This window comes from Solenopsis invicta, chromosome 16 (assembly GCF_016802725.1).
Source record: "Solenopsis invicta isolate M01_SB chromosome 16, UNIL_Sinv_3.0, whole genome shotgun sequence".
NCBI classification, from domain to species: Eukaryota; Metazoa; Arthropoda; class Insecta; order Hymenoptera; family Formicidae; genus Solenopsis; species Solenopsis invicta.
In genome coordinates, this window is record NC_052679.1 from 1494855 (window position 1) to 1519172 (window position 24318).

The 24318-nt window shown below is 37.2% G+C and overlaps 2 protein-coding genes across 5 annotated transcripts; one reads left to right on the forward strand and one right to left on the reverse strand.

The window, feature by feature from the left end:
- The first annotated feature begins 670 nt into the window (after positions 1-670).
- LOC105196088 (twisted gastrulation protein homolog 1) lies at positions 671-16700 on the forward strand. Its single transcript, XM_011161825.3, has 4 exons — positions 671-1991; positions 12526-12749; positions 13473-13679; positions 14271-16700. Exons 2-4 carry the CDS (start codon positions 12527-12529, stop codon positions 14588-14590), a joined length of 750 nt encoding a protein of 249 aa, XP_011160127.1. The 5' UTR covers positions 671-1991; position 12526; the 3' UTR covers positions 14591-16700.
- LOC105196089 lies at positions 15720-23208 on the reverse strand. Of its 4 annotated transcripts, none has more exons than XM_011161828.3 (10): positions 22759-23177; positions 22393-22673; positions 21493-21714; positions 21334-21409; positions 20299-20480; positions 19960-20212; positions 18896-19117; positions 18720-18800; positions 18492-18583; positions 17757-17960 (listed from the first exon to the last, which is right to left on the reverse strand). In XM_011161828.3, the coding sequence occupies exons 2-10, from the start codon at positions 22492-22494 to the stop codon at positions 17856-17858; spliced, it is 1335 nt and encodes a 444-aa protein (XP_011160130.1). In that variant the 5' UTR covers positions 22495-22673; positions 22759-23177; the 3' UTR covers positions 17757-17855. The 4 variants fall into 4 exon arrangements, with proteins under 4 accessions (XP_039314372.1, XP_039314371.1, XP_011160130.1 ...); XM_011161827.3 differs by having other exon boundaries at positions 18492-18589; positions 22759-23175; XM_039458438.1 differs by having other exon boundaries at positions 15720-17960; positions 18720-19117; positions 22759-23208.
- Between the last annotated feature and the right edge of the window lie 1110 nt (positions 23209-24318).

Sequence of the window (24318 nt, forward strand, 5' to 3'; positions counted from 1 at the left end):
TTAATCATCTTAATAGATATACATGCAATCTCATGTATTCAAATATTAGGTTTAATATTATGCAACTATTGCTAAATTAATTCATATTAATTAAGCAATATGTATTAAATATTATGTATTGAATATTGAGTGTTGTAAGTATTAAGTATTTAATAAGTATTATGAGTATTGAGTATTTAATATTGAATATTGAGTATTGTGAGTATTAAGTATTATGAGTATTGAGTATTGAGTATAACTTTGATAAATTGGATAACGCGTAGATGACACAACAGCCTCGGTCTAATAGCGTCGAGCTTTGTTCTCAATCTCAAAACACCCGATGCGCTCAGCGGCTGAAAGATTCATCACGCGGGACCATCCACGAAGAGAGATCCGTCCCCGAGGATTTCGGAGTCGGTCCGATCAACCGGCGGCGATCGAGGAACGAAGGATCGGCGCAGCGGCGGTCCGGAGCTCTCGACTCACCCGTTACTCGTCCAGCACACTCTGCGGGAGGGAAAAGGGGAGAGGGAGGAGGAGGAGGAGGAGGAGGAGGAGGAAAGGCTCGAAGAACAGGGGGAAGAAGGGAGAGAAAGAGAGAGAGAGAGGCAGAGACGCGGTGAGGCTGTGCGAGGCACAGCACAGGTAAAACAAAAAGTCGGGAAAAAATTGAAAACCAGTCTTATGCAGTCAGTAGTCCGGACTACCCGACCGTCAGCGCGGACTCAGTCTCTCTCTCTCTCTCTCTTTCTCTCTCTTACTCTTTAAGTGCCTCTCGTCCTCTCTCCCGTCCCTCCCTCACTCCTCTCTCCTTCACTCATTCTTGATCAAGCTGTCTCGCTCTCGCTCTTCTCTTCTCCACCTCCACCGGAGAGATCTGCGACGGCACAACCACCACCACCACCACCGTCGGCAGCGGCGGCGAGCGCTGCCGCCGTCGCCACCACCTCCTTTACCTCCTCCTCCTCTTCCTCCTCCTCCTCCTTCCTCCTCCTCCTCCTTCCGCTTCTCTCTGCGGTCCTCGCGGTCCACGCTCTTCCTTAATTCAGTCCAATGAGAGCCGCTCTTCGATTCGTCACACCCGCCGACAAATCTCTTTCCATTCTTCTCTGTTTTCCTCTCTCCTTCTCTGTCACGCATCCCGTCCTCGCAGAGAATCGCCGCGAATTTTCGAAAAAGCGACAACGGGCCGTTCTCCATTCACTCCCGCGACGTCGATTTCCCCGATTTGTCCGAGCGATCGCGATCGCGATCCGCACGACGCAAGTGCGTCGCGATGCGTCGCAACAACGCGATAACGTGGTAAACTTGCAGCGGGTGCATCCGTACGGATAAATTTGCGGTGCATCCTTCGCGCGCCGGATGGGACACGCCGAGCGCGCTGCCGCTGCCGCCGCCGTCGCCGCCGCCGAGCAGGAAGAGGATCCTCGCGGAGGATGGACGCTCGTCACTCCGCGAGTTTATTTTGACGACGGTTCACCGTGAGTTACGCGCGCCGTGAGCTACGATGCTCGCGCGAAAGGTGCGAGGAACGGCTGCTGCATCGTAAACACGCAGTGAGATACAGTGGGCGATTTCTCGCGAGAGGGACGTTCATCGAAACGCTGGCGAACGCGCGGTTCGATCCACGCGATCCTTCTTATCGCGAACGACCGCAAGAGGATCGTTAAGATCGACTGCGTCTCGTCTTTCTGCGCGTTACGCGCTGCATCTTTGAATCTGCGATCTCTCGAGTGAACATCGCCAGGCGGACGCGAAGCGGCCGACGATCCCCCGTTCGCGGGCGATTTAACGAGCCGCTGAAACCGCGGAGGAGGAACGGCTGGCTCTTCCTAGAGGATGCGAGGAAGGATTTCGCCTCTCGCCGAGGAAACATGTCCCGCGGCGGTCGTCGCAACGCGCGAACCGGTTGCGCGCTCTTAAAATAGTTTCTCACGCGCGTAGGTAACTGGCGCGCACCGCCGCGCCGCGCCGCTGGAACACACGAGACGCCGCCGGAGTAGTGCCAGGTAAATATCGATCGCGGCTTTATCGCCGTTAGATAGATCCCCCTGCCCGCTACCCGCTCCCAGTCCCTGCCTCCCCCCGCCCCCTCCCCCTGCTTCTTCGCCGCTGCTGCGACGAGAGCGCGCGCGAGAAAGATCCGCCCGGATCCGCCGCGATCCAGCGCGATCGCGATCGGCCGGCCTCCTCTCCTGTGATCATAGAAAATAAATAGCTCGTCTCTAATTAAAGAGGCATTCGAAATTCGAGCGCGCGATCCAACCTCATTTCTCTCTCTCTCTCTTTCTTTCTCTCGATTCTCGTCTCGAGCTATTATCGGCCGAGGAACTGCGGAGAATCCCGTCTCTTCCGAGATCGTCTTCCCGTCTCCTCCTCCGCCGACCCCGAAAAAAATTGTTTCTCGAAAGCAGCTTGCTTGTTGACGGAACACGGAGGAGAAGAGAGAAAGCCGGAGACGAGAGAAAGAGACAGCGTTTCGGCAGAACCCCGAGGGGAACCGATCCACGGCCGCTGCCGTAATTTTCGTTCAGCGAGTTCCCGTCTTCCTCTTTCTCTTCCTCGCACTGGTTCGCCGAAACTCCATTGAGGAGAAGCGAGAGCTATTTTTGCCTAAGGGGGTAGATTGGCGTCGCGTGGAACAAAGCGGTTACGCCGCGTGATCGATCTATTTGCAACGCGGCTTTCTCGGAATCGTCTCGCGGGATCGCGCGGGTGTCGTCGAATCTGCGCCAATATGCGCCTTACTGACTCGCAAATCGCGACCGCTTATCAATCCGCATCAATTGAGAGACGCGCATTGGCACGTCGCGTCGGGTGCGTTCGGTCATACTTTTACGAGAACGCAATCGCGTTGGCGCGTAGGCTACGGAATTAATCCTCAATGGAGATCTATATTCATAACGACGGTCAATGTACAATTTTCCCAGTTCTCGAGAAAAACCGGGAAAAGAGACGCAAATGCGTCTGTGCTTAAAGCGCCACGCGCTTAAATATACGTCTTTCCGAGTATCGAAAGACTGTTCATCGAACGCTAATTCAATTAGTACCTGAACGCATCGTGCGAGTCTCTGAGCAGAGTCGAAACTTTCTCTAAAAGAGTTCAGGGCAGAAAAGTCTGATGAAAGTGTGACGATGCGGCGGCGTTTCTATGAACGGAACATCGTAAATCAGAGTGATCGTACTATTGTTTGTATCACAATTAGCACGAAACGTGATCATTCGCTTCTGAATTTCATTTAAATGAACATTGTTGACGTAAAAATTGCATTCATTACAAACAATTAGTAATAAATAAAAGGATTCTAAAATCGATGTTAAATATACGATAGGAATATATAATGATTGCAACAAGAAACAAAAAAATATATACAACAGGTATATATTCTCTAAATTTCGTACAGTGAAAAAATCACTGGAACATTGCACGAATTTAATTTTCGCTCTGTATGATTGAATTTTCATAAAAGTGAATTCTTATTTTTGTTATAGTAGCAAATTACTTAAGAAATTGTACAAGTTCAATTTTTACTATTTTTAAGTGATGTTTCACTTTACAAAATTTAAAGAGTGTCAAAGAAAGTACAGTTCAAACTTCGTAGTGTGCAAAATAACTCAAAAATTGGACGAGTTTAATTTTGTATTCTATAGAAGTAAATTTTTATTCTACAAAATTTAGAGAGAGAGAGTAAAAAATTATTCAAAAATTGTACGAGCTCTATTTTCACTTTATAACAATGAATTTTCGTTTTATGGAAGAAAATTTTTACTTTTACTGATTGTGCGATAAAGAAAAGATTGTCATAATTCAACTATAATTTATAGTCATTTTCGGTGCCAACTATTTATTTATAGTTGTTTTGATTATGCACATTATATTTTATATTACATATATTTATATGTAGTAATTAATAATATTACATTACAACATATATAGCTTTTAGTTATTATTACTACATAAATAGTAAGCAAATATGAAGAAAATAATTTATTCAATTTGCAATTGTTTTTATTATATAAAAATAACTTGTTTTATTTTTATATTATCCATATCTTAATATTTTACTGTTGTATATTAATATCTAATAAATAATCGTAATTTATAGTTAAATTTTTCCACAGTTAATAAAACTGTACATATAAGATTATTATTACTAATGTTATAACAGTAATAACTATAAAAATAGAGCTTGTAATCACTTTTAATTACTTATTCTTGCAATTGCAGTTATAAATACTTTTTTTCTTAATGTATTAAAGTGACAAATCATTCGAAAAATTGTAGAAGCTCATTTTTTACTCTTCAAGATTTAGAGAGTACCTATATGTTAGCTACACATTGCAAAGAACAAAATGGTTTTGTCTAGTGTTGCAATTAATTCCTTCAAAAGTTTATATTTTTCTTCAAATTTTAATATTTCTCTTAAATTTTTCTTTATTTTGTTTAATAGAATCACAATTTCTGTGATAGTCGAAATTATGATTCTATTGCATTACACGCGAATAACGGCTTCGCTGTTAATCAACATCTTTAATGGTGCATTTAACGTTAAATGTGATCGTTCTATTCCGACTGTCCCCTTGTCTATTATTAAGATGCTGCTCCATGTTATCACAGACTGTGTCGCGGCCACATTTTAACACTGAACGTGCGTTGTAAGTGCCGGCTGTTCGATGACGAGCACAGCACCGTGCGCTCGATTTCACGAGCGTGTCTCTCGTGTACGCTCGGTAATTGCTGCAATAACCGAAAATAATAATACAGCGGAGGACACCGCTGTAAATGGTAGCGATAGCGCAATAACGGCGCGATGCCAATTGACAGCGACGTCTTCGATAACGCGGATATTAATGCGCGAAGGAGGTCACCAGACGTGCGACCAGTTTTCAGGAACGGCGAACGATCGAGTTTCAGTATCCACTCCGTCTTTCGTCATCGTATCGATGCGAGATTTTGTTTTAATTATTTTAACTTTAACAGATTTCCCGAAAAGAACACAGCAAAACCGAATACAACATAGACATAATGTCGTATAACATGTACATGTGTTATATCTATATTATATAGCATTATATCTATGTCATATTCTAGAGTTTGCTGGGTCATTTATCCACTCAATTGCGTGTCTAAAGACTGAGATTAAAAGATTAGAAACTTTGATCCTTTGTTGTTCCATTAATTGCTCATACTTTTTTTTTTTTAATCGATACCTATATTTAAAAACTAGTAATGTGATATGGTAAAATACTCCAATCTGCGCGTTATTGCATCACGGTAAAAGCGACATATGAAAGGCTGACCTTTTCGCGAAATTCGACTCCGATTCCACCGAAGCCGGGAGCAATTTTAACCCTACCCGAGCGATTTTAGTGCACACGTACTCGTTGATTGACTTTTTCATCCGTGCGAATTGCACGGACGCACGAAACGTTGCAATAAATGGAACGTAAAGATTAAACTTTTAAATACCTTGCAAGCAAGGATTTCCAAGAATATCTTCATTCTTTTTCTTTGCTCGCGTGTTTAGTTTATATTTATTTCTTATCTAATGCACAATTTTTTTCGACGTCCATTTCTACCAAAATGATTAACTTTAGCCTCGGTTTAACTTGCACTTTATTTTTTTTATTTTTTTATTTTATTTTAAGAATTAGAAAATGATAGAGAGTAGGTTAAGCCGAGATAAAAATTAATCGGCGTTGATTGAAATGAACAAGAAAGATTCATTTGCGTTGAAAGGGTTACGCGCCTTTATATCTAACCTAACGAAGGAGGGCGAGGAGGGAGCAGAGACAGAGGAGCTTACACTTCAGTAGTAACAGAAAATGATTGGAAAGTCTTCCTCCGCGTCTCGTATGTGAACGCGGTGTACAACGAGCGTACACGTAGGTAGAGATACCAGGCTTGCGTCGCCGCCTTCTACGAAGGCGATTGGCGTTTGTTATTGAAGTTATTCCATCGCCTCGGGCCACAGAACGAGAGGCGAGGCTGCTGATCGTGAGTACCAGCAGCAGCAGCAGCGGCGACGGCGGCAACACGCCTGTCCCTGGATGACAAACATCCACATTTCGCTCGTGAGCTGGAATTTTTATTAAAACCTTCCGATCGCGCGCCCGTCTCCATGTATACGCGGTGTCCCGAGCGTATTTACGCGCACTCATTCATTCGCGTTTTATAGGGATCTTGTATGGTCAATAATGCTGTCAGTAGCAACAAATATATTGATCGTGTGATGGTTAATATTGATGGATTGATGTAGAATATTGACAGTGATCCAAATTTCTTGATTCTTGCGAGCATCAGTCTCGCTGTGTGATAGGGATATTGACAGTAATACTGATTGTATAAAGAGAACGTATTTTTCTTAGATAGTTCCACAATCATAAATAATATAATCGTAGAAAAAAAGATTATAAAAATATTGACGTACACTGTGTATCACTGATACAATATTATCGATCAGTATTATCGATCGTGTAAAGAGAATATAAAAAAAAGTGCAGCCGCGCGGAGTTACTCATGATGAATAGGATAACGGTCCTAATTATTGCCGCTTTAAGCACGTAATGACAGTTGATATGCTTACTTTGTAATTTTTTTAATAAATAATAATACATTCTTTTTCATCATTTTTCAAGAAAAAAATTTTAATCTACACAAAATGAAAGCAACAAAAAAAAAAAACTGATTAATTATTTAACTTTTTCGTGTCTGGTTCATGAAAAATTCATATCTTTCATAAAAATAAAGACAATGACTTTTTCCTGGACTCATTTTAAAGATGAAGGATAAGACTCTTCACAAAAGAATTAAAACGCTTATGAGTTTCCATTGATCTGCATACCTCGTCAAATACTTATATATAGTTATATAATAAACTTAACATTAAAATATTTAACATTACAATATTTTTGATACATAACACTCTCATATTTTTTTATTCTAATACTGTAATTGACAAAAGCTGCAGTATGAGATAGTTATTCTAGAGCGTCAAAATATGTTCTCTGTGCTCCCACCTTAAGAATCATCAAATATTTAATTACTTCGAAGCTTTGGAAGAATTTGAAATTTTTAAGTTAACTTTGAACCTTTGAAGTTTAAAGTGCTTTTAAAGATTCGGAGTTAACTTAAAAGTTTCAAATTCTTTCGAAACTTTGTCGAAAGTTGTCAAAAGTAACAGCCTTGATGAAGTAATGTTTAAATATGTTATACTTAATTTTGATCGCAATACAATTTCTCTAGCACGTCATACATCATAGTTATATTATGACAAGTTTGCGAATTCTTTTTTGCAACTTTAACTTAAAAAAATTTCTCAAAATTGTGATATAAAGAAGCAATTCGGAGACCGGATTCGTATTTAGCGTGCACAAAACTATAGGAAAATAATTAATCCCTTTTTGTGTTATTTTTTTGTTGTATACATTTATCAAATTATTTTATCAAATTTAGTAACTATCACCTAGGCTTCTGACTTGATAACTTGTTTTTTTAATTCAACAATGGATACCAGAAGAAATTCATCAACCATCCGCAAAAATATCTTAGAGATTCGCATGCTTGCGATTTGACCTGAGAGAATTTAGGCGCAAGGTAGTTGTCAAAATACGCATGGCGTAATCCATAATCCGCAGTAGCGATTAGCAAAGTAGTGTCCCTTTTGTAGAAATTGAGAGGCTCATTCGCCAAATGCCTCGCCGAAACTTAAACCTCGAGTTAATATGTCATACGTGGAACGCAGTTTTAAAAGGGATTGCCACAAAGAATATAAATTTGACACGGTTAAAGAGCGGAACCAGCCCCCGTTATTTTCACCGCTTGCCATTCATCGCGAGCATAATGGGCACTGACGAATAGCCTGGCTGTCGTTCAGACGAGTCGTTAAACAGCTGGACCACTCAATTCAGCAAAAATAACCATAAATATTTTTGAAACTCTTAGAATCTTTAATTCGGCACCCACTGATTCATGTATACCTTTGCGTAAGAATTTAATTATTATCTACAAAAAAAAACCTTTGAGCTGTTCATGAATTGTTTTGTGATGTAGGTATTTAAGTAACTTAAACTATCGAAGTGTGACTGCTTTTACGCCGGTGCGTAAAAGATCATAGATAATTACCTGGAAGCCTTCGTAAATCGCTCCACAGTGTGGTCGCCGTCATTTACGAATGACCTGGGACCATCTCGAAACTGGGGTGGGGAGCATCTTCTACCTTAAAACTACAGCCGTCCCTCCGTCAAATCCAGGTGATTAGTCCACCATAGGAATCTGCCGTGGTGGGTCCTGTCATTCGGTAGTGTTCGGCGAAGTAACGAGCGGACGGTAAAACGCAAGATTGAAAAGTGGTTTTAAATACACGATACCACACACGCAGCAAAAATGTATAAAAACAAAAGTGTGTGTTCAATATGAAATAAATTTGTTAAAAAAATAAGATATTGGAAATAAAGTTTCGTGAACACGGAGAATAAAACATGCGAAACATCAATCTGAAAATATGTAAAGTAAGATATAAGTACAGAAGTGTGAAAAGTATCTTTGTGCTTCAAATACATATGTAAAAGGAAATAAAGAAGTTCATACGCAGATTGTTCAAAGTATATATAAAGGATTGAACTTTGTTGGAAACGTACTTCGTTTGTACCTCAAGACAATTGGGAAGATCGAGATCGTCCAGGTTGTTATAATTTTTAATAAACTTTTAATAATCGTTATATTGACTTGTTTAAATGTTAAACTGGATATTTAGATATTATCTTTTCTCTTTTTCTATCCTGGAATCAATTCCCAGTGACGTTTAATAGCGTCTTAATAAACGGGAGACGTGGAAACATGTGGAAAGCGAACGTGAAAGTCGACTACCAGCAGCGACACGTACGAGATCGACGTTGGTCGTGCCTTTTCAATCACCATGCCGTGTGTAACAGGTCTCTCTCGTTGTGGTGAAATTCTTTTCCAATAATAATTCACCCGAGATATCGTAGGACGAGATTATGCATAATATAAATAGATTCTTAATGGGCGCGTTCGAAAGGTGCAATTATTGCGCGAACGATCGTTTTGCATTCGATTAACGTTGCCTCCTTATCTTCCCCGTTATCTGGACAGGTATTCAACACTCGCGGGAATAATTTGCGCGCATTTGTCGATTTATAAAGAGACATAATAACTTGGAAAATGAAGAGTATGATTCCGTACGTTTGCTTGATAATCACAAACGTCTTGAGGAATAATCGTTTTCTACTTACATTAAATTTCTGCGTTTTAATGATTTACCATTGTGTTTCCTTTTCTTTTAAATTCTTAATAGAAATCACATTAATTGACATGGTAAACGTCAATTACACTTTGCATGAGAGAGATTTCTGACAATACGCATGTCTAAAATTGGCCTAGACGTTCTAAAGACGTTATTAAGATGTTTTAACGACGCACAATGTAAGATTTTAAGATATATTTCTTGAAATTCTATCAATAACCAATATTTTCATTTATGTTTAAAATCAAAATGAAATTTATGATTTTTTAAGAATTTAATTATTATAAATATCTATGCATAATACTTTTACAAGACATTTTATCTATAATTGCAATTATTGATTAATTACTCTATAAATTTCGTAAAGTGAAAAATCACTCAAAAATTGCGCGAGTTCAAGTTTCACTCTTTTAAAGCGGCATTTTACTCTACGAGATTTAAAGACTAAGAAAAAGAAACAAAATTAATTAGTTAATATTTACATGTTTTAAAAATAACCAGTTAAACGTTAAATAGTTTAAATTAACTAACAAGAGAATAGTTGGAACTGATTTTGATGAGTTGGATATGTTGTAGAACATTAAAGAATATTAGACTCATTTTTCTATCTGCTTATTTCGAATTTAGGGGTTGAAACAATCCCACAAAAAAATTAATTTTTAAAAAATTTAATTTTTTTAAAAGAATGATTATACAGAATATACAAAACTATAAAACTTTTGTATAAAATTTTTTCATATACCTTATAGTTTCAAAGATGTATTCGCTAAAAATGAAATTATCTATTATTTTCGAGAGGATGTTTCAACCCCTAAATTTCGAGATAAACAGATAAAAATATATCAGCCTAATATATTTTTTATGTTCTGCAACAAATCTAAAGGTCATCAAAATCGATAAGGGACAGTTCCAACCGTTTCTTTCCGAATTAATTTAAAAGTTATTAACTTTATAACTTTACTATTAACTTTACTATTAATTTTTATCTTTTTAATTAGTTATCACCCAAATCTTGGTTATTTATATATAAAAATAATATTGTTTGTAATAGTACTTCAACAAAGTTGAGTCTCCCAAAATATACGTACGTAATGCGTCTTTTGACAAAGGCTACGTTCAGTTTCACGCATAATGCGTATGGCACATTATTTTATCCTTGCAATTCCCCAAATGTTAAACAAGGACGAAATGATACATCATGCGCATCATGCGTGAATCGGAACGTAGCCAAAGCGTTAGGATCGTAACACACTAAAAACTTAAGCAGTAAGACGTGAGCAATAAGGAAATCAACAGTGTAAATTTGCTACCTCCTACGGTCCTACGTTATGCCTTAACTTTTTGTCTATGATTAAGTTGATTCGTTTACAGTCCAAGTTTTACCGCTTAAGTTTTTCTATATACCCTTATACTGCAAGAAATATTAATATTTCGTGTTTATATCGGTTGCGTAGCAACTATTAGTTACCTTAATTATTATTATTATTTGATATATTACATTAATAATTTCTTGATTTAGATAGCTAAAGTTAAACAATACATATATTTAAAATTTCATTTTTAGCCAGGTTTTTCTGAGATTTTTACGTCTTAAGTACGATCTTAATACGTTATCAATTAATCAGAGAGCTATATTAGTATTTTAAGACTTAAAAAATGGTCTTGAAATAAGAATCAACTATGAATACCAAGACTTTTTATGTTCCAATTTTGGGTACATTTGGGCACGTTTGGACACGCTGTTTGGGATATATCTTTAAGCTTAAGCAGTAACAGATAATTTGAACATAGGACATACTTCAATATTCACAATAAAGTAACTTTTTCCCTGTCTACACATTTCCATTTATAACTTTTAAAGTATAACTATTAACTTTAAAACGAATCTATTTAACTTTAAATTCATTTTTATACCTTGTTATAAACTAGCCCCAAAATTTCTGCAACACAATTCCTTTCACGCAGGAAGCGAAATCACTTTCACTTCCATTAGCAAAGAGATTCCGAATTCGCAAAAGATTAAACGAGTTTAAATGATGACCTCGGCGTTATCCCTGAAACGGAGAGGAGCAACATTACGCTGATTGCTCGGGTTAGCACGTTATGGCAGCGTTCGCCAGGAGAGGAGACTGAAATTTCATTCTTTTTAGCACGCGTTCCCGCTTAATGACACCCTGACTCACGTTCGTGAATATTCTTAATAATCTTAATCGGGCCTCGTCGGCATAATCATTCTCCTCGTCTCCGTAATGCCACGCCGGGAGTGGCGCGAGCAGAGAAACATTATAATCGTACACTATCCGACACATCTACGAATAGACGAACAACAGTTTACGTAGAGGTTTACGCGTATGCGTAGGGAAAAACGCACATAAAACTTACGTGAACGCGACCGTATAATTTTCAGCAGTAATATGATCAAGTAGGTCTGTGGTTTAGCTTTTAGTAAGACTCTTCGCAATATTTCTATACGTTATTTTAAAGGAATGACTTGCTACGTGAAAACGAATTGTGTTTCGAACACTTTACAATAATCAATACACTCAAAAATATACGATAACATATTCAAAAGTATTTCATTCTTATCTTCCATTTTCTGTCTTTACAAAATTATTTTATTGTATAGATTACAATAAAAGGAAGAATGGTACATGTTGTACACTTCTGATAAGATATCGCAAAAGTCACTTAACTAACAATAAGCTGATTGTAAGAAAAGAAAAATTTAACATTCACTTAAAAAAAGAAACTGAAAGACATAATATCTCTGTTCCAAATCATTTTTTTAGTTGCTCTAATCTTTTTCAGCTACACAAAAAAGAAAAATGTTTTTCTTTCCTGTGTAGCTGAAAAGTTATTAATTTGACTAAATTTGTCAACTTGATTAAATTTTTTCTGTTAAAGTATCTATGTATTTGACTTTCTTTCTTCATTTTATCATAAAATGTCTATATTTCCTTTACATTTAAAACAAATTTACAATGTACAAAGCTATTGAATTTATTAATGATTTAATCAATTCATAGATCTCAAGCTGCGATAGTCATATACCTCAACAAACTTTTCGTAACGTATTAACTTTTATTATTTGTCACCAGCACAATTTTCAAATATTTCTTTAAACCGAAAGATGCCCAAAGCTTATCGTTTATTTATATATCTAGTTTCGAATACTGATTTCCTTGCTCTTATCTTCCCTTAGAATGCGTAGACTTGTAACAATATCCAAAGGTTTTAACCAATATTATTTGAACTAAGTTGAAATTATTCGAAACAGGATGACGAGTTGGTACGTGTTATTCGTCGCGGCCACCGTCGGGATTCTGTTGCTGACGACCGCGACGAAACGCTCGGAAGCGTGCAACGAGGCGATCTGTGCCAGCGTCGTGAGCAAGTGCATGCTCACGCAGAGCTGCAAGTGCGACCTGGTCACCTGCACCTGCTGCAAGGACTGCTTCTCGTGCTTGAGCTATCTGTACGACGAGTGCTGCTCGTGCGTAGGTAAGATACGACCGAGGATAATTGAATCTTGATCGATATTTTAATTTATCAGATATAACGCTATATTGCATCGTTATTGGACATAAAGTGTTTCCTAAGTGTTCTCAGCTCGGAAAAATTCTTGGAAATTCTGAAAGAAATCAGTTTTTTTCCGGTTTTTTTTCTTGTCCTATTTTTCTAAAGACATTGTTACCTTTATTGTCATTAACGTCATGATTTTAAGAGTTTTCTGTCTCATTTAAATGCTTCAAGTTAAAAGAATTGGAAAAAGATAAGAAATATGTTAAACTGAGATTACAATTAATTTACATATATTGGTAGTAATGAGCACTAGAAAAATGTCGTCACATTGAATAGTCGTTTTAAATTTTCTTCTAATGGATCGGAATAAAAATCTTTTGAGACTAATATCTTCTTTTTTAAGAATATTTTCACGATGTCATTCTTGAAATACTCCATAAAAAAATAAAATTTTTTAAATCTGAAAGATAAAATAAAATTTATAATAATTATAAATTAATATAATAAATATTACTATTAATATTACTAGTGTCTTCAGATTGTGGGAATATTTCATATGCGACAGGGAATGAGCACTATGAGCAGGTACACCTAATTTAAACCGACTACATCCAGATTTATCCTACTTTTCCCTCGAAAAGAATGTCGATAATTTCCAAACATCCTTCGTAAATGACGTAACACATTTCCGTGGGTGCGCAGATCTATGCCCGAAACCGAATATCACGGACAACCCGTTGAGCAGGAAATCTCACGTGGAGGACTTCAAGGAGCCGGTGCCAGCGCTCTTTCAGGCACTCACGGCCGAAGCGGATCCACACGAGAGATGGCTCACATTCACATATCCAGTAGACTTTGACATAGCGGTGTTCGCGCCGAAACACGAGAATGAAATGAAATATCATATGCGTAAGTATTAAAATTACACCATTGAGAAAAAGCGCGCGGCTGCAATTTGTGCATGGAACTGAGAACCGCGAGAAACTGCTGGCATACACGAATTGATTGATCGATCAATTACGCGTGTCGCATGTAGTTAATCAAAATGTCACGAATATTATGTAGAAAAAAGTAATTCCTTCGTGAAATACGTAACAAAGTTTAATGACGAAATAAGCATTGACCGATCGACGCGTTAAGGATTTTGTTATTAAAGCCTGGTGAAAAAAATTCTTATAATATAGTATTACTGTCTACTGTACTGACGAATTTTCTCTATTATAAGAATTCTATTGTAAGAAAAATTTAGAAAAAAAATTTCAAGAACCTCAGCAAACGAAAATAAATTCCAATAAAGTAAAAATTGCAATTTATTTTAATTTATCCGAGTTCACGCATATAGTTCTGGAATATTTTTGGATTCAAACGGATTCAAAAAATTTGAAGCGCAAATTCGAAAATGTTGAAATGAATTTCTATTCATTCAATTTATTTTTGTTCGCTGAGACGTAAATGATGTTGATTAAGTGCCGCGAGTTAATGATACGTTTTGATTGGCAGAAACCGCAAACGAGGAACTGCATCCATTAAAGCCGAACGTGATGACGGTAAACTGTACGGTCGCGTTCATGGCGCAGTGCATTTCCTGGCACAAGTGTCGGGCGTCCTGCCAGAGCATGGGCGCCTCGAGCTACAGGTGGTTCCACGACGGCTGTTGCGAGTGCGTAGGCGACACGTGCATCAACTACGGTATCAACGAGTCGAGATGCGCTCTGTGCTCACAGGGAAATGACGATCCCGAATCCGCCGACCTGAAGGACCCGCAGTACGACGATTACGGTCAGGATGAGGACGAGCTGGGCGAGGACGCGGTGGATTAGCGAAATTGCATTCGCGATTCCGTCCATTTCCCTCGGCATTTTTCTATTCCAAATATATATGCATAAATGTATGCAGTGAGGGAGAAAAATGTTGGCGTGAAAGACATTCCGACGCGATAACGATCGCGAAATTGATTCTTATTGTAAAGAATTCATCGTTTTATTCGTGGCAATAAAAGTGAGACTCTAATCTCGGTATATGTTTGGAGTTTTATCCGTCGTTTAGCATTTACGATTTACGAAGGTAATGAGTAAAGCTGCGATTTGGAATTGCCCTGCACGGGCGTGCGTGTTTCATAATTTGGTTCTTTGAATACAGCGATTCGATCGAAACCAACTTGAAACAGTTTCGAAAATCGATATCGCGATTGTGATGAAGCTTGCAAGTGTAAGCCCCAATTTCAGAGCTTCAAAAGGGATTTTATATATGATGAACTTTTTTAGTTTAAGATACGAAGTCGCCGACTATCGACAACGTGGGAATATGATAAAATATAATACGTGTTGTCCCGAGAAAAAATTCTTCATATATAATTATATGTAATTATATGTCAAATACGTTCATCATGTAAAAATATATAATTACATGTTGAAAATTTTTTCCCGGGGTGTGTCGAGCGCGAACGCGACCAAGCGCGGCCTGGTCTTTGTATATGACTGCAACAGTATAATATTGTAAATGTAGCCTCTTGTTTCTTTTTACCAAGAATGCACTCGGTCAACGCTAGGTTATACATGTAACATCGAAAATCTTTATTATCGCGTTCGTGCCATAAGTAAAATTGTACATATAACCGATCACTCTCGATCAGATCGCGTCGAGATCGCTTTACATATGCAGGACCCCCCTCGAAATTCTTCTGGGAAAGAATATTGTAGATATTACGGTACCGCTGATAAATTTCCGGACATTCCGCAAAATGATGCTGAACGCGCCTGTGGGAAGTTTTAAAACATATTCACTTACCATACGATGAAGTTTAATCTTATCTTATCTAGAAATATTGTATATGTAAAGGCTATTTAATGTTTGTAAAAGAGGCACATGAGGGAAAAATGATAAGTTGATATTTTCCAAAAAAAAGAAACGTTTAAAGTAAAAATTGCAGATAGATTAACGATAATTCTATTTTATTTGACTTTTATTTATGTAATACGCAGATGTATCGAATTCTATTTATGTAATATCGGACATGTATGAAGTGTTCGAAAATTTACGAGCGGTAGAGCACTGCGTATCTCCAGGGCAGTTTTAATGTACACGCAGCAGCGCGATTAGGACGACGTAAGACGCGACATCTCACAGAGAGAAAAAACAATATCAACTAATATTACAATGCATTATTATTTAATTAATTTATTCGAGTATTGCATAAAAAAGAAGCAGATTGGATTTCAAAAGTATTGATAATTTTAAGTTTTAAAAAGGTTTAAAAAGGCTTTCAGAAGGTTTAAAATTAAGAATAAAATTAAGAATAACCTGAGGAATCCTGATCATTTTTTTAATAAGATACTTTAGTATTTCCTCAAATACATTTTGCAAATTTTATCTGTGGCGTTTTACGATCGGACAATGTTTGATATATTTTTAATTTTATATTGTTAGTGATACTTTTCTTATTTTCAACGGTATTTAATATGATTTTACGCAATTTACACGTATTTTATACACATATGTTCAATTTACTTTATTGTTATCTATCAATGATGGTAATACATTGCAATGTTAATTTCGATCATGTTTTTTTTTGTTTTTTCTCTCATTGTGAGCGTCTCTTTGAGTGGAATGTGATATGCTTCGGGATCGATTCAGTAAGGATATTTAATGAGATGCGTGCACGAAGACACTCTCAAGATTCGCGCTATCCAGTGCGACGGAGCACGGGAATAACGGTCACATGCGCGTGCACTTTGGTATAACTCGAGCTGGGAATTTGAGGGAACGAAGAATAATCTTCGTAAATGAGCGAAACGATACTCCTCAGTTGGATCATGCGTACATCTGTATATACGAATTTTAACAACATACAGAACGTCCATTTTTTTTAACGTAGAAATGGAGCTACACCTCGTATTATTTAACGGTTTAATAAAAATTCTTTAAATTTGACAGGTGCTTTTAATTTTATTAAAATTACCAAAGTGGTCCAAATGACCAGTTTGTGATTTCAAAGAAAAGAAATCACTCAAATTATAACATTTGTACATCTTCTGATATTTTCCGCAATTTTCAATATGTAAATAATTGAATCGATCAATTTTATTTTCTCCCTTTTTCCACAATTATATATGTACACAATATATTTAATTAAACAGTAGAAATTAACCGATAGTTTTAGTGTCGAATGCTCTGCGAATTCCATCGCGCACGATTTTAAGTATACCATAAACATTACGAGGTGGGCAACCTGTATAACGTTTTTTTTATATATTTTTTTCTATCGTTAGTTGCACACTCAATGCACGTACTAACTCGCGCCGTCACAAATATATCAAACATGTATACATCACAAATGAAATTCATCGCATCTTCTAAGTGAATTCACAGGTCAACAAGTCTTATCATGGCGACGATTTATTTCTTGGATCACTGAACCATTTAAATCACAAAACAAAATATAGAAAACCTCTTCGAATATCACACAATAGAAGAAGATTCCTTCTGTGAAAACGTCACAGTTGTATAACAACAAAAAAAATTATTTTTATACAAAATATTTTATTTCTTAAAAATTATTTAATTTTGTCAATATGCATCGTAGAGATATGTGAATCAAGATTTTCTGATGCTGAATCAAATCAAATCAATCATTTTATTTCTTTGTTCAAATTCAAATCGAGTCAACCAAATTTTATCCGAAGTAATCAAGTCGGATTAAATCGAATGTAATCGTTGAAACATAACTTTTAATTAACAATATAATCGCTGTTAGATTAAATTTTAATATACAAATAATAAAAAGAATTTTTGTATAAGGAATGTAATATCGATTATATGATATAAAGTCACTTTCAATATGATTTTATAAGATAGTCATTATATGTGATTCGTATTCAAAATTTTTGAATAATTCAGATTTTAATCACACAGATTGAAATCTGAATCAAATCTTATTTGATTCAATTCAAATAGTTCGCATATCACATCTTTTATAATACACAGTACTTTTCTAAAAATATTTCTTAGAAGTTCCATGGTTCAGTAATCCAAAAATAGAGTTTTTTTCCGAATACATTTTGGATATGAAGTAAAAGTGTCGGATATTTAAGTGGGTGGATGTTCATCTTGTATCTCGTTGCTCTCCGGCAACTTGATGAAGGATAGATCGCCGCCGCTCCACATCGAGTACAATTGCGATCTCGTGCACTCCTAAAATCAGCGACGTTTATGCTGTATGAGAGAAAGGTGGGCGAGAGAACAAGCGAGAGATTAGTTTCTAATAACATCGAGGCGTTAAGTAACATAACGAGAGAGTGTAAATAGAAGAGTGCAACCGCAGCGAGTAAAAGTTATTCGTACGCCATTATTTGTTTTTCAACTGCATGCGCGTTCTTTATAGATATCATCTTTTAGCATTGTGTCTTAGCTATTTTATTTAAATCTTCTACATTTCTTGTATATATATATATATACATATATATACACGTAGAGTTTATCTGTTACTCTGGATCGCGAAATCCGTTTGTGATGCGAAAATGTCAGTGTACGAACACCTTTTTTTTATCACTGGATGTTTGATGTCTTGAAAGAGACACCAGTTTAATAAACTTAGATTTACTAACACACTGTATTCTCTTTCTCTCTTTCTCTCCCTCTCGCGCTCTCCCTCTTTTTTCTCTCTCACTCTCATTCTCTTTCTCTTCAACACAGTGAGAAAATAATCTGATCTCGTTTATTTACCCCGCCACCCGCGCTTTCCGAACCCGATCGGCTGTGCGCCGAGACGCAGGAGTCGGTCGACGAGCTGCTCTTGCGAGACGGCAGTGTGTCCGCTGTACCTTCAAAGAAACGTTCGATCTGAGATCATCGCGCTCGAATGTCTCGGTCGAGCCGCTTAACGTCAACTCCCGAAGCATTTCGGCGATATGAAACAAAATGTCACGATCGCGACAATATTTACGCACTCACCGGTTTCGGTTTCTCTATGATCGCAATGGGAGTGAATGCTGTCCTTGCTATCGCCATGACTGCCGCTGGCACCGCTCTGTTCTGCAGCAACATTACGACAGTGTCAATCCCTTCGCGATCACTCACCGACATAACAGTTTTATCATTGTGATAAATGACGACGTGAGAAACCTTACCCGAGTCCCTGTGCTCGCTGTGAACGCTGTGATCGCTATCACGATGACCGGATTGATCAGAATGATCGCTGGAGTCCTGGGGCCAGCACCTAGGCGAACCTATCCTACGCGATCCCGACCAAATGGCAGAGTCGTAATTCGAGTCGAAATTGCAGGTCGTCAAAGTGACGCCCGGGATATGTTGACTAGTGTAAGCCGAGAGTTGATTGGACGGCCGAACTCCTGCACAACGTACAATCTTCGAATCGTAAGATTCGGGAACGCAAAAAAAACAGGATAGCTATAATTTATATTTAACCCGCCAGATTTGCCCTTTCAATCTTTAAGTACGAAGATCAGTCGAAATTACGAAGGAAAGTAGAGGTGTGCGAAGCATTACTAAGAATCGAATCGAATCTAATCGAATCTCTCTGATTCAAATCAAAATTAATATACCTCATATATTGCACTGAGGTCATAACACTGATCCGCAAGTGTTATAGTTGTTGGCACTTATACAGTTTTAATGAATTTCTTATGCTCTATAATTTCATGTACTATTCATCTTTATACGCGAGGAGATAAAATCTATTATATGCAAAAAAATAAGCCAAGTTTTTGTTCTAAATTTTGAAATCATGATACAAACCTACGAAATCATGAAACAAACTTACAAGAACGATTGTCTATTCTATAAAAAGTTTTGAATTATTTATACGGTAGAAACGGTAAAAAAAAGTTTCGGAAATCAATAAAGCATGAGAAGTAGTATGCATTGATACAAGATTGAAAATATAAATAAAACAATCAAAATAGGCGATCGATTCGAATTCAAACTATTCGCACACCTCTAAAGGAAAGGGAAATTCTACTGAATACCCGGTACTCGAAATTGAGGGTTGACCGTCAGATAATTGTGTCAAATCTTTAATTTCGAAGAGATTAGGGTTCGAGGTTGCACGAGTTACAATTTCTGACTCGCACATTTCGTGGAGAATAATCTCCCGCGAAATTTCCTTCCGCTATGTAAAAATCGTACATACATTGTCATTGCAAACCGTCGCGAGGGACTGAGGTTTTGCTACCTGGCTTGCAAGACAACAGCTGAATGGCTTCCTGAAGACCGTCCTGACTAGCCATCGACGTCTTCCACACCGAGTCGGGCGTGGTTGATCTACTGCGATCCTGCTGGGGCACCCTTAATCGCGACCTCGCGTCCTGGCGTGGCCACTCTATAACATGCTTGCAATCCCAAGGCATCGACCACCGTCGCATCGTACTCTCGGCGGACTCGCCCGACATTTCCGCCGCCGCCGTTTCCGACCATCTCCTCTGAACCTTAGTACATACACGAAGCCGAGCGTGACGCGCTTATTATGACAAGGAAGAGTCGTGTGCCGGGTTCTCGCGTAAATGCTAATTACCTGCAGAGGGAATAACGAATATGGCAGGGGAGACCTTCGACAGTTCTGCGCGGATTGCTGGATGGACGAGGAGGAAAGTGGCGGTACCGGCGAGCTGTAAAGACGCTCAAAGCATTGCTGAAGCGCTGCGATGTCGCAATCGCCGCTACCACTTTGAGAGCAAGAGCACTCCGCCATGCCACCTGAATAGTCGAAATCAACGATTGGAAATAGATCCTTCTTAACCGAGACATAATCGTTAACTAACTATATGTTCTATTTTTAATTTAATTTTTACGCAAATGTACACACAGAAAAATATTAATTCTAGTGTTAAAAAGAATGATTTCACTTTTCTTTCTTTAAGTACCTGTTATCTTTAATAAAAAAAAATATTTTCTTAATAGTCTTAAAATATACTCATCACAAATTTGAGGAAAACTTATTAAAAAAACTCGTCATGTAGGTTGGTACAATTTCGAACATAGTGCAATTCTCAACAAAATAAAATTTTCAAAGTTTAAGAATATTATAAAATTCTTAAATGGACATAAAATCAGAATAATCAGCAAACTGAATTTTTGTTTTAACTTAACATTCTTGATTGAAGTATTAAATTACTATAGAATTCAGAATATACAGGGTGATTATTAATGACTGTTTTCATGTTTTACCATAGGAGTATGATTTACCGACGGATACGTATTTCTAACATATTATTATATTAGAAATTACAAATGCGTGCTTCTATGGTAAAAAGTGAAAATAGTCATTAATAATCATCCTGTATATTTTAAATAAATTTGCTTATGATAAACTTATGATAGACATAGCAAATATATAAACTTTCTCATAAATAGTATTTGTAAAATTAATAATATTTACTAACTTCAAATAATTTATAGTATGTATTTTTCTGTGTGTAACTGCTTTAATGTTAGATCATATATTTTAATATTCTCTTAAAATAATATTACTTTAAATTGACTCGTGCATCGATAATTTGATATAGTCATTAGAGTTATACATTATACGGCTTCAATAATGCAGGCTTACCCAAGCACTCGCAACAAGCGACGCAGAACTGATATTGTAAATTTATAAATGTCAAGAGATTTTCTCTGAGAATATCCTGAAAGTGCAGAAATAATCTCATCAGTTGTGATAACACTTCAATACCGAGGAAAGTCTGACTGAATAAAAATTTCTAATTACATGCTTATCCCCGTCATTGTCACGAGACTCATGATCTCTCAGAGCAGTAATAACGTGATTTTTAACGGTGCTGCTGGCTATGTGCGTTGCTCTCGCCAATTCTTCCCATCCAGCCAAACATTGGCCTGTCAGACGGCATTGCGCCACCGTGTCATGCACGGAGAGAAGTGCTTGCAGGGATTGGGCCAGTTTAGTACCAGCTGTACATAGGCCATTAAGTGTCTGCAATACGAGAGACGATATTTTATTGTACGTGCGACGACGCGCGTACTACCTTTAAAGGCCATTTTACGATAACTGTAAACGTAGTTGTAAGTGGTTGTAAAGCGTACTTAATCAACACAGTTTGCAACTCCTATGTATAATTTGAGAATAATATTTAATATAATAAATATTTGATATTTATATAGTTACTTGTATGTACTGATTCCTTTTATGTAATATAAATGTGCAAATGCTACGTATTATTTACATAACAAGTACATTATGCTTCAATATATAGAATTTAATTATTGGAACTATAAAGATATAAACTTATACAAAGAAAAGTAATTATATAAATATATTATTGAAAAAGAGCAAAATTATAATATGACTACAATATTGAAGGAATTTTTATATTGTATAAGATATGGTAGTAAAACTTATAGCTATTATATAGCGAACACTTATAACTGTGTCGCTCTTATAACTAGGTAGGTGTATGTTCATTTCCACTAATGCAGATTGGCTTTAATCTTAGTTTCACTTTTTTAAATCTTTTTCTAGTTCTAAGAATAAGAAAGAAGAAAAGATCAGAGTTAATCTACATTGATAAAAATGGTCAATCAACTGCGTCTTACAATACTTAATAACCACATTCAATTACGTTTATCATAAATCGATTTTAAGCATACCGACCTGTAAGTACGTCAACCAATTACCGAGGCATTCGTTTATCTCTAACTGACCCCTCGAAATCTGACCGTCAATAGACTTTGGCTCCGTTCCACCTTCAGCCATAGCTGAACCCTTTTAGATCAACAGCCCAACAGAGCTCATTGCTGCTTTACGCGCAAACATTTTGAGCAGAAAGCAGGTACGATATACAGTTAGCGGGAGTCATCGCGCTAAAATATTACAGAAACAACAACCTCGTGGCAAGCCAGGAACTGACCGCACTAACGCGGAGCAGATTCCTCCTGAAAGAGAAAAAGTAGGTCATACGAGCGACACATATATGAGACGGACAGACCATCCTTAATTAACGATAATCTCGATACTCACATTTTCCTCATTGAATTAACGACTCGAGGATTAAACTATCGATTGTCTTGTGTGAGAGTCATGATTTTCCGTACTGACACCGGCGCCGTTCCTCGGCTGCCATACGAGACATTGGAGCAAACTTGTCAAAAATTGGCCGCCGCAGCATCAAGCAACGGTAGTAGGGAGTACACGCACATTGAACAAGAACCAATCAGCGTGGCTCTAAGTGCACGCGAACGTAACTCCCCTACATGACTCCTCTTGTGTGAGTGACGTTGCAGCGGTCGATTTCTGACAACTCTGCATCGGAGCAAAATTGCCAACTCCGACTCGCGACAAACATCCCCACCGTAGCAACAGCCCCTCCATCGGATGTTTGAGCCAATAGTAGTGACTCTAGCCCCTGAGATGTTGCTGTGGTAGGAATGATTGTTGCGAAGCGGAGTTGAAAATATTATATCGGAGCACCTGCGTGCGCCTTTACCGTTTGCGCTCTATTTGCTCAGCGCGCTATCCTGACAAGAGCTAGTACTACGAGACGCTATCAGATGACGCCATTTAGTGCTTGGAACTGCTTGGAACCAGAGAGAAAAAGTTTTCTCTCTGGCCCGAGTGTCACCTAACAATCTAAAAAAATCTGAAAAAGTTTTATCGGTACTGGAAGACAGTTCTTAATACCATATATACCAAATTGAATTTAAATAAAATATCTCTAAACGTTTTCTCGATTAAAAAAATTTTTTTCCCAAATTTAATACCCTGTATTTTGAAAACGAAACAGTTTAGAGCATATACTCTCTTACTTTCTAAAATAAGAAATTCTTTTCAATCTTTTGTATTCAAGGTTTGTTCTTTTTCTTCTATAGAGTCAACGACTGTACTTCGTCAGAGAGAAAACTGAGAGTGGCCATGCCGGCATTTTTCTTATAACGCTCAAATTCCCATGTAAAGAATAAATGTATCGAATGTATCGAAATTATTGTGTGTATCTGTTTTTGTTTGAAAGATGATTTTCTAATAAAAGACTAAATAAATATTTGATATTGTAATCTACGAAGCTTTTTGTACGAATTTTGTATCAAAATTCTTAATTCCAACCGAGAAAAATTGCGAAATTCGCCGGGAATAATTATAAATGCGGATATATAATTATAATTATATTCGTAGCAGCTTGAAAATCTCACGGAAGGAAAGCGAACGCGGCTTTTCCGACTCGTTAATTCGTTATAAGTGTTTCGTGTCTTCAGCAACCTGTAATTACTGCTTTAAAAAGTAATCTTCTCACCGACAGTGGAAAGTTCGGGCATTTTATTTATATTCGTTATATTACAATATCTTTGTATTTAAACGGCAGAAGTGTGACTTTAACAAAATTCTAGCGAGTTAATGGTAATTTACTTTTTTTCATCACAATTAATTTCAATTATACATCTAAATGTCTATAAAGAAAAAATTAAATTAAATTTTTCTATTTAAAAAAAAGAAAAGACACGGTAAAAACAGAAATTTTGAAGAACAAAATTTTTTAATTTTAAAGAAGAATAAAGCATAAATTTGACAATTAGAGCAAGAAATCAG

Coding starts and splice junctions, on each gene's coding strand:
- LOC105196089 (XM_039458437.1), bottom strand. CDS start 22,494: ATGGCTGAAGGTGGAACGGAGCCAAAGTCTATTGACGGTCAGATTTCG. Junction 20,213..20,298: donor ATTCGTTATTCCCTCTGCAG/GTAATTAGCATT, acceptor GTATGTACTAAG/GTTCAGAGGAGATGGTCGGA. Junction 18,590..18,719: donor TCATAGAGAAACCGAAACCG/GTGAGTGCGTAA, acceptor GTTTCTTTGAAG/GTACAGCGGACACACTGCCG.
- LOC105196088 (XM_011161825.3), top strand. CDS start 12,527: ATGACGAGTTGGTACGTGTTATTCGTCGCGGCCACCGTCGGGATTCTG. Junction 12,750..13,472: donor CGAGTGCTGCTCGTGCGTAG/GTAAGATACGAC, acceptor GTGGGTGCGCAG/ATCTATGCCCGAAACCGAAT. Junction 13,680..14,270: donor TGAAATGAAATATCATATGC/GTAAGTATTAAA, acceptor TTTGATTGGCAG/AAACCGCAAACGAGGAACTG.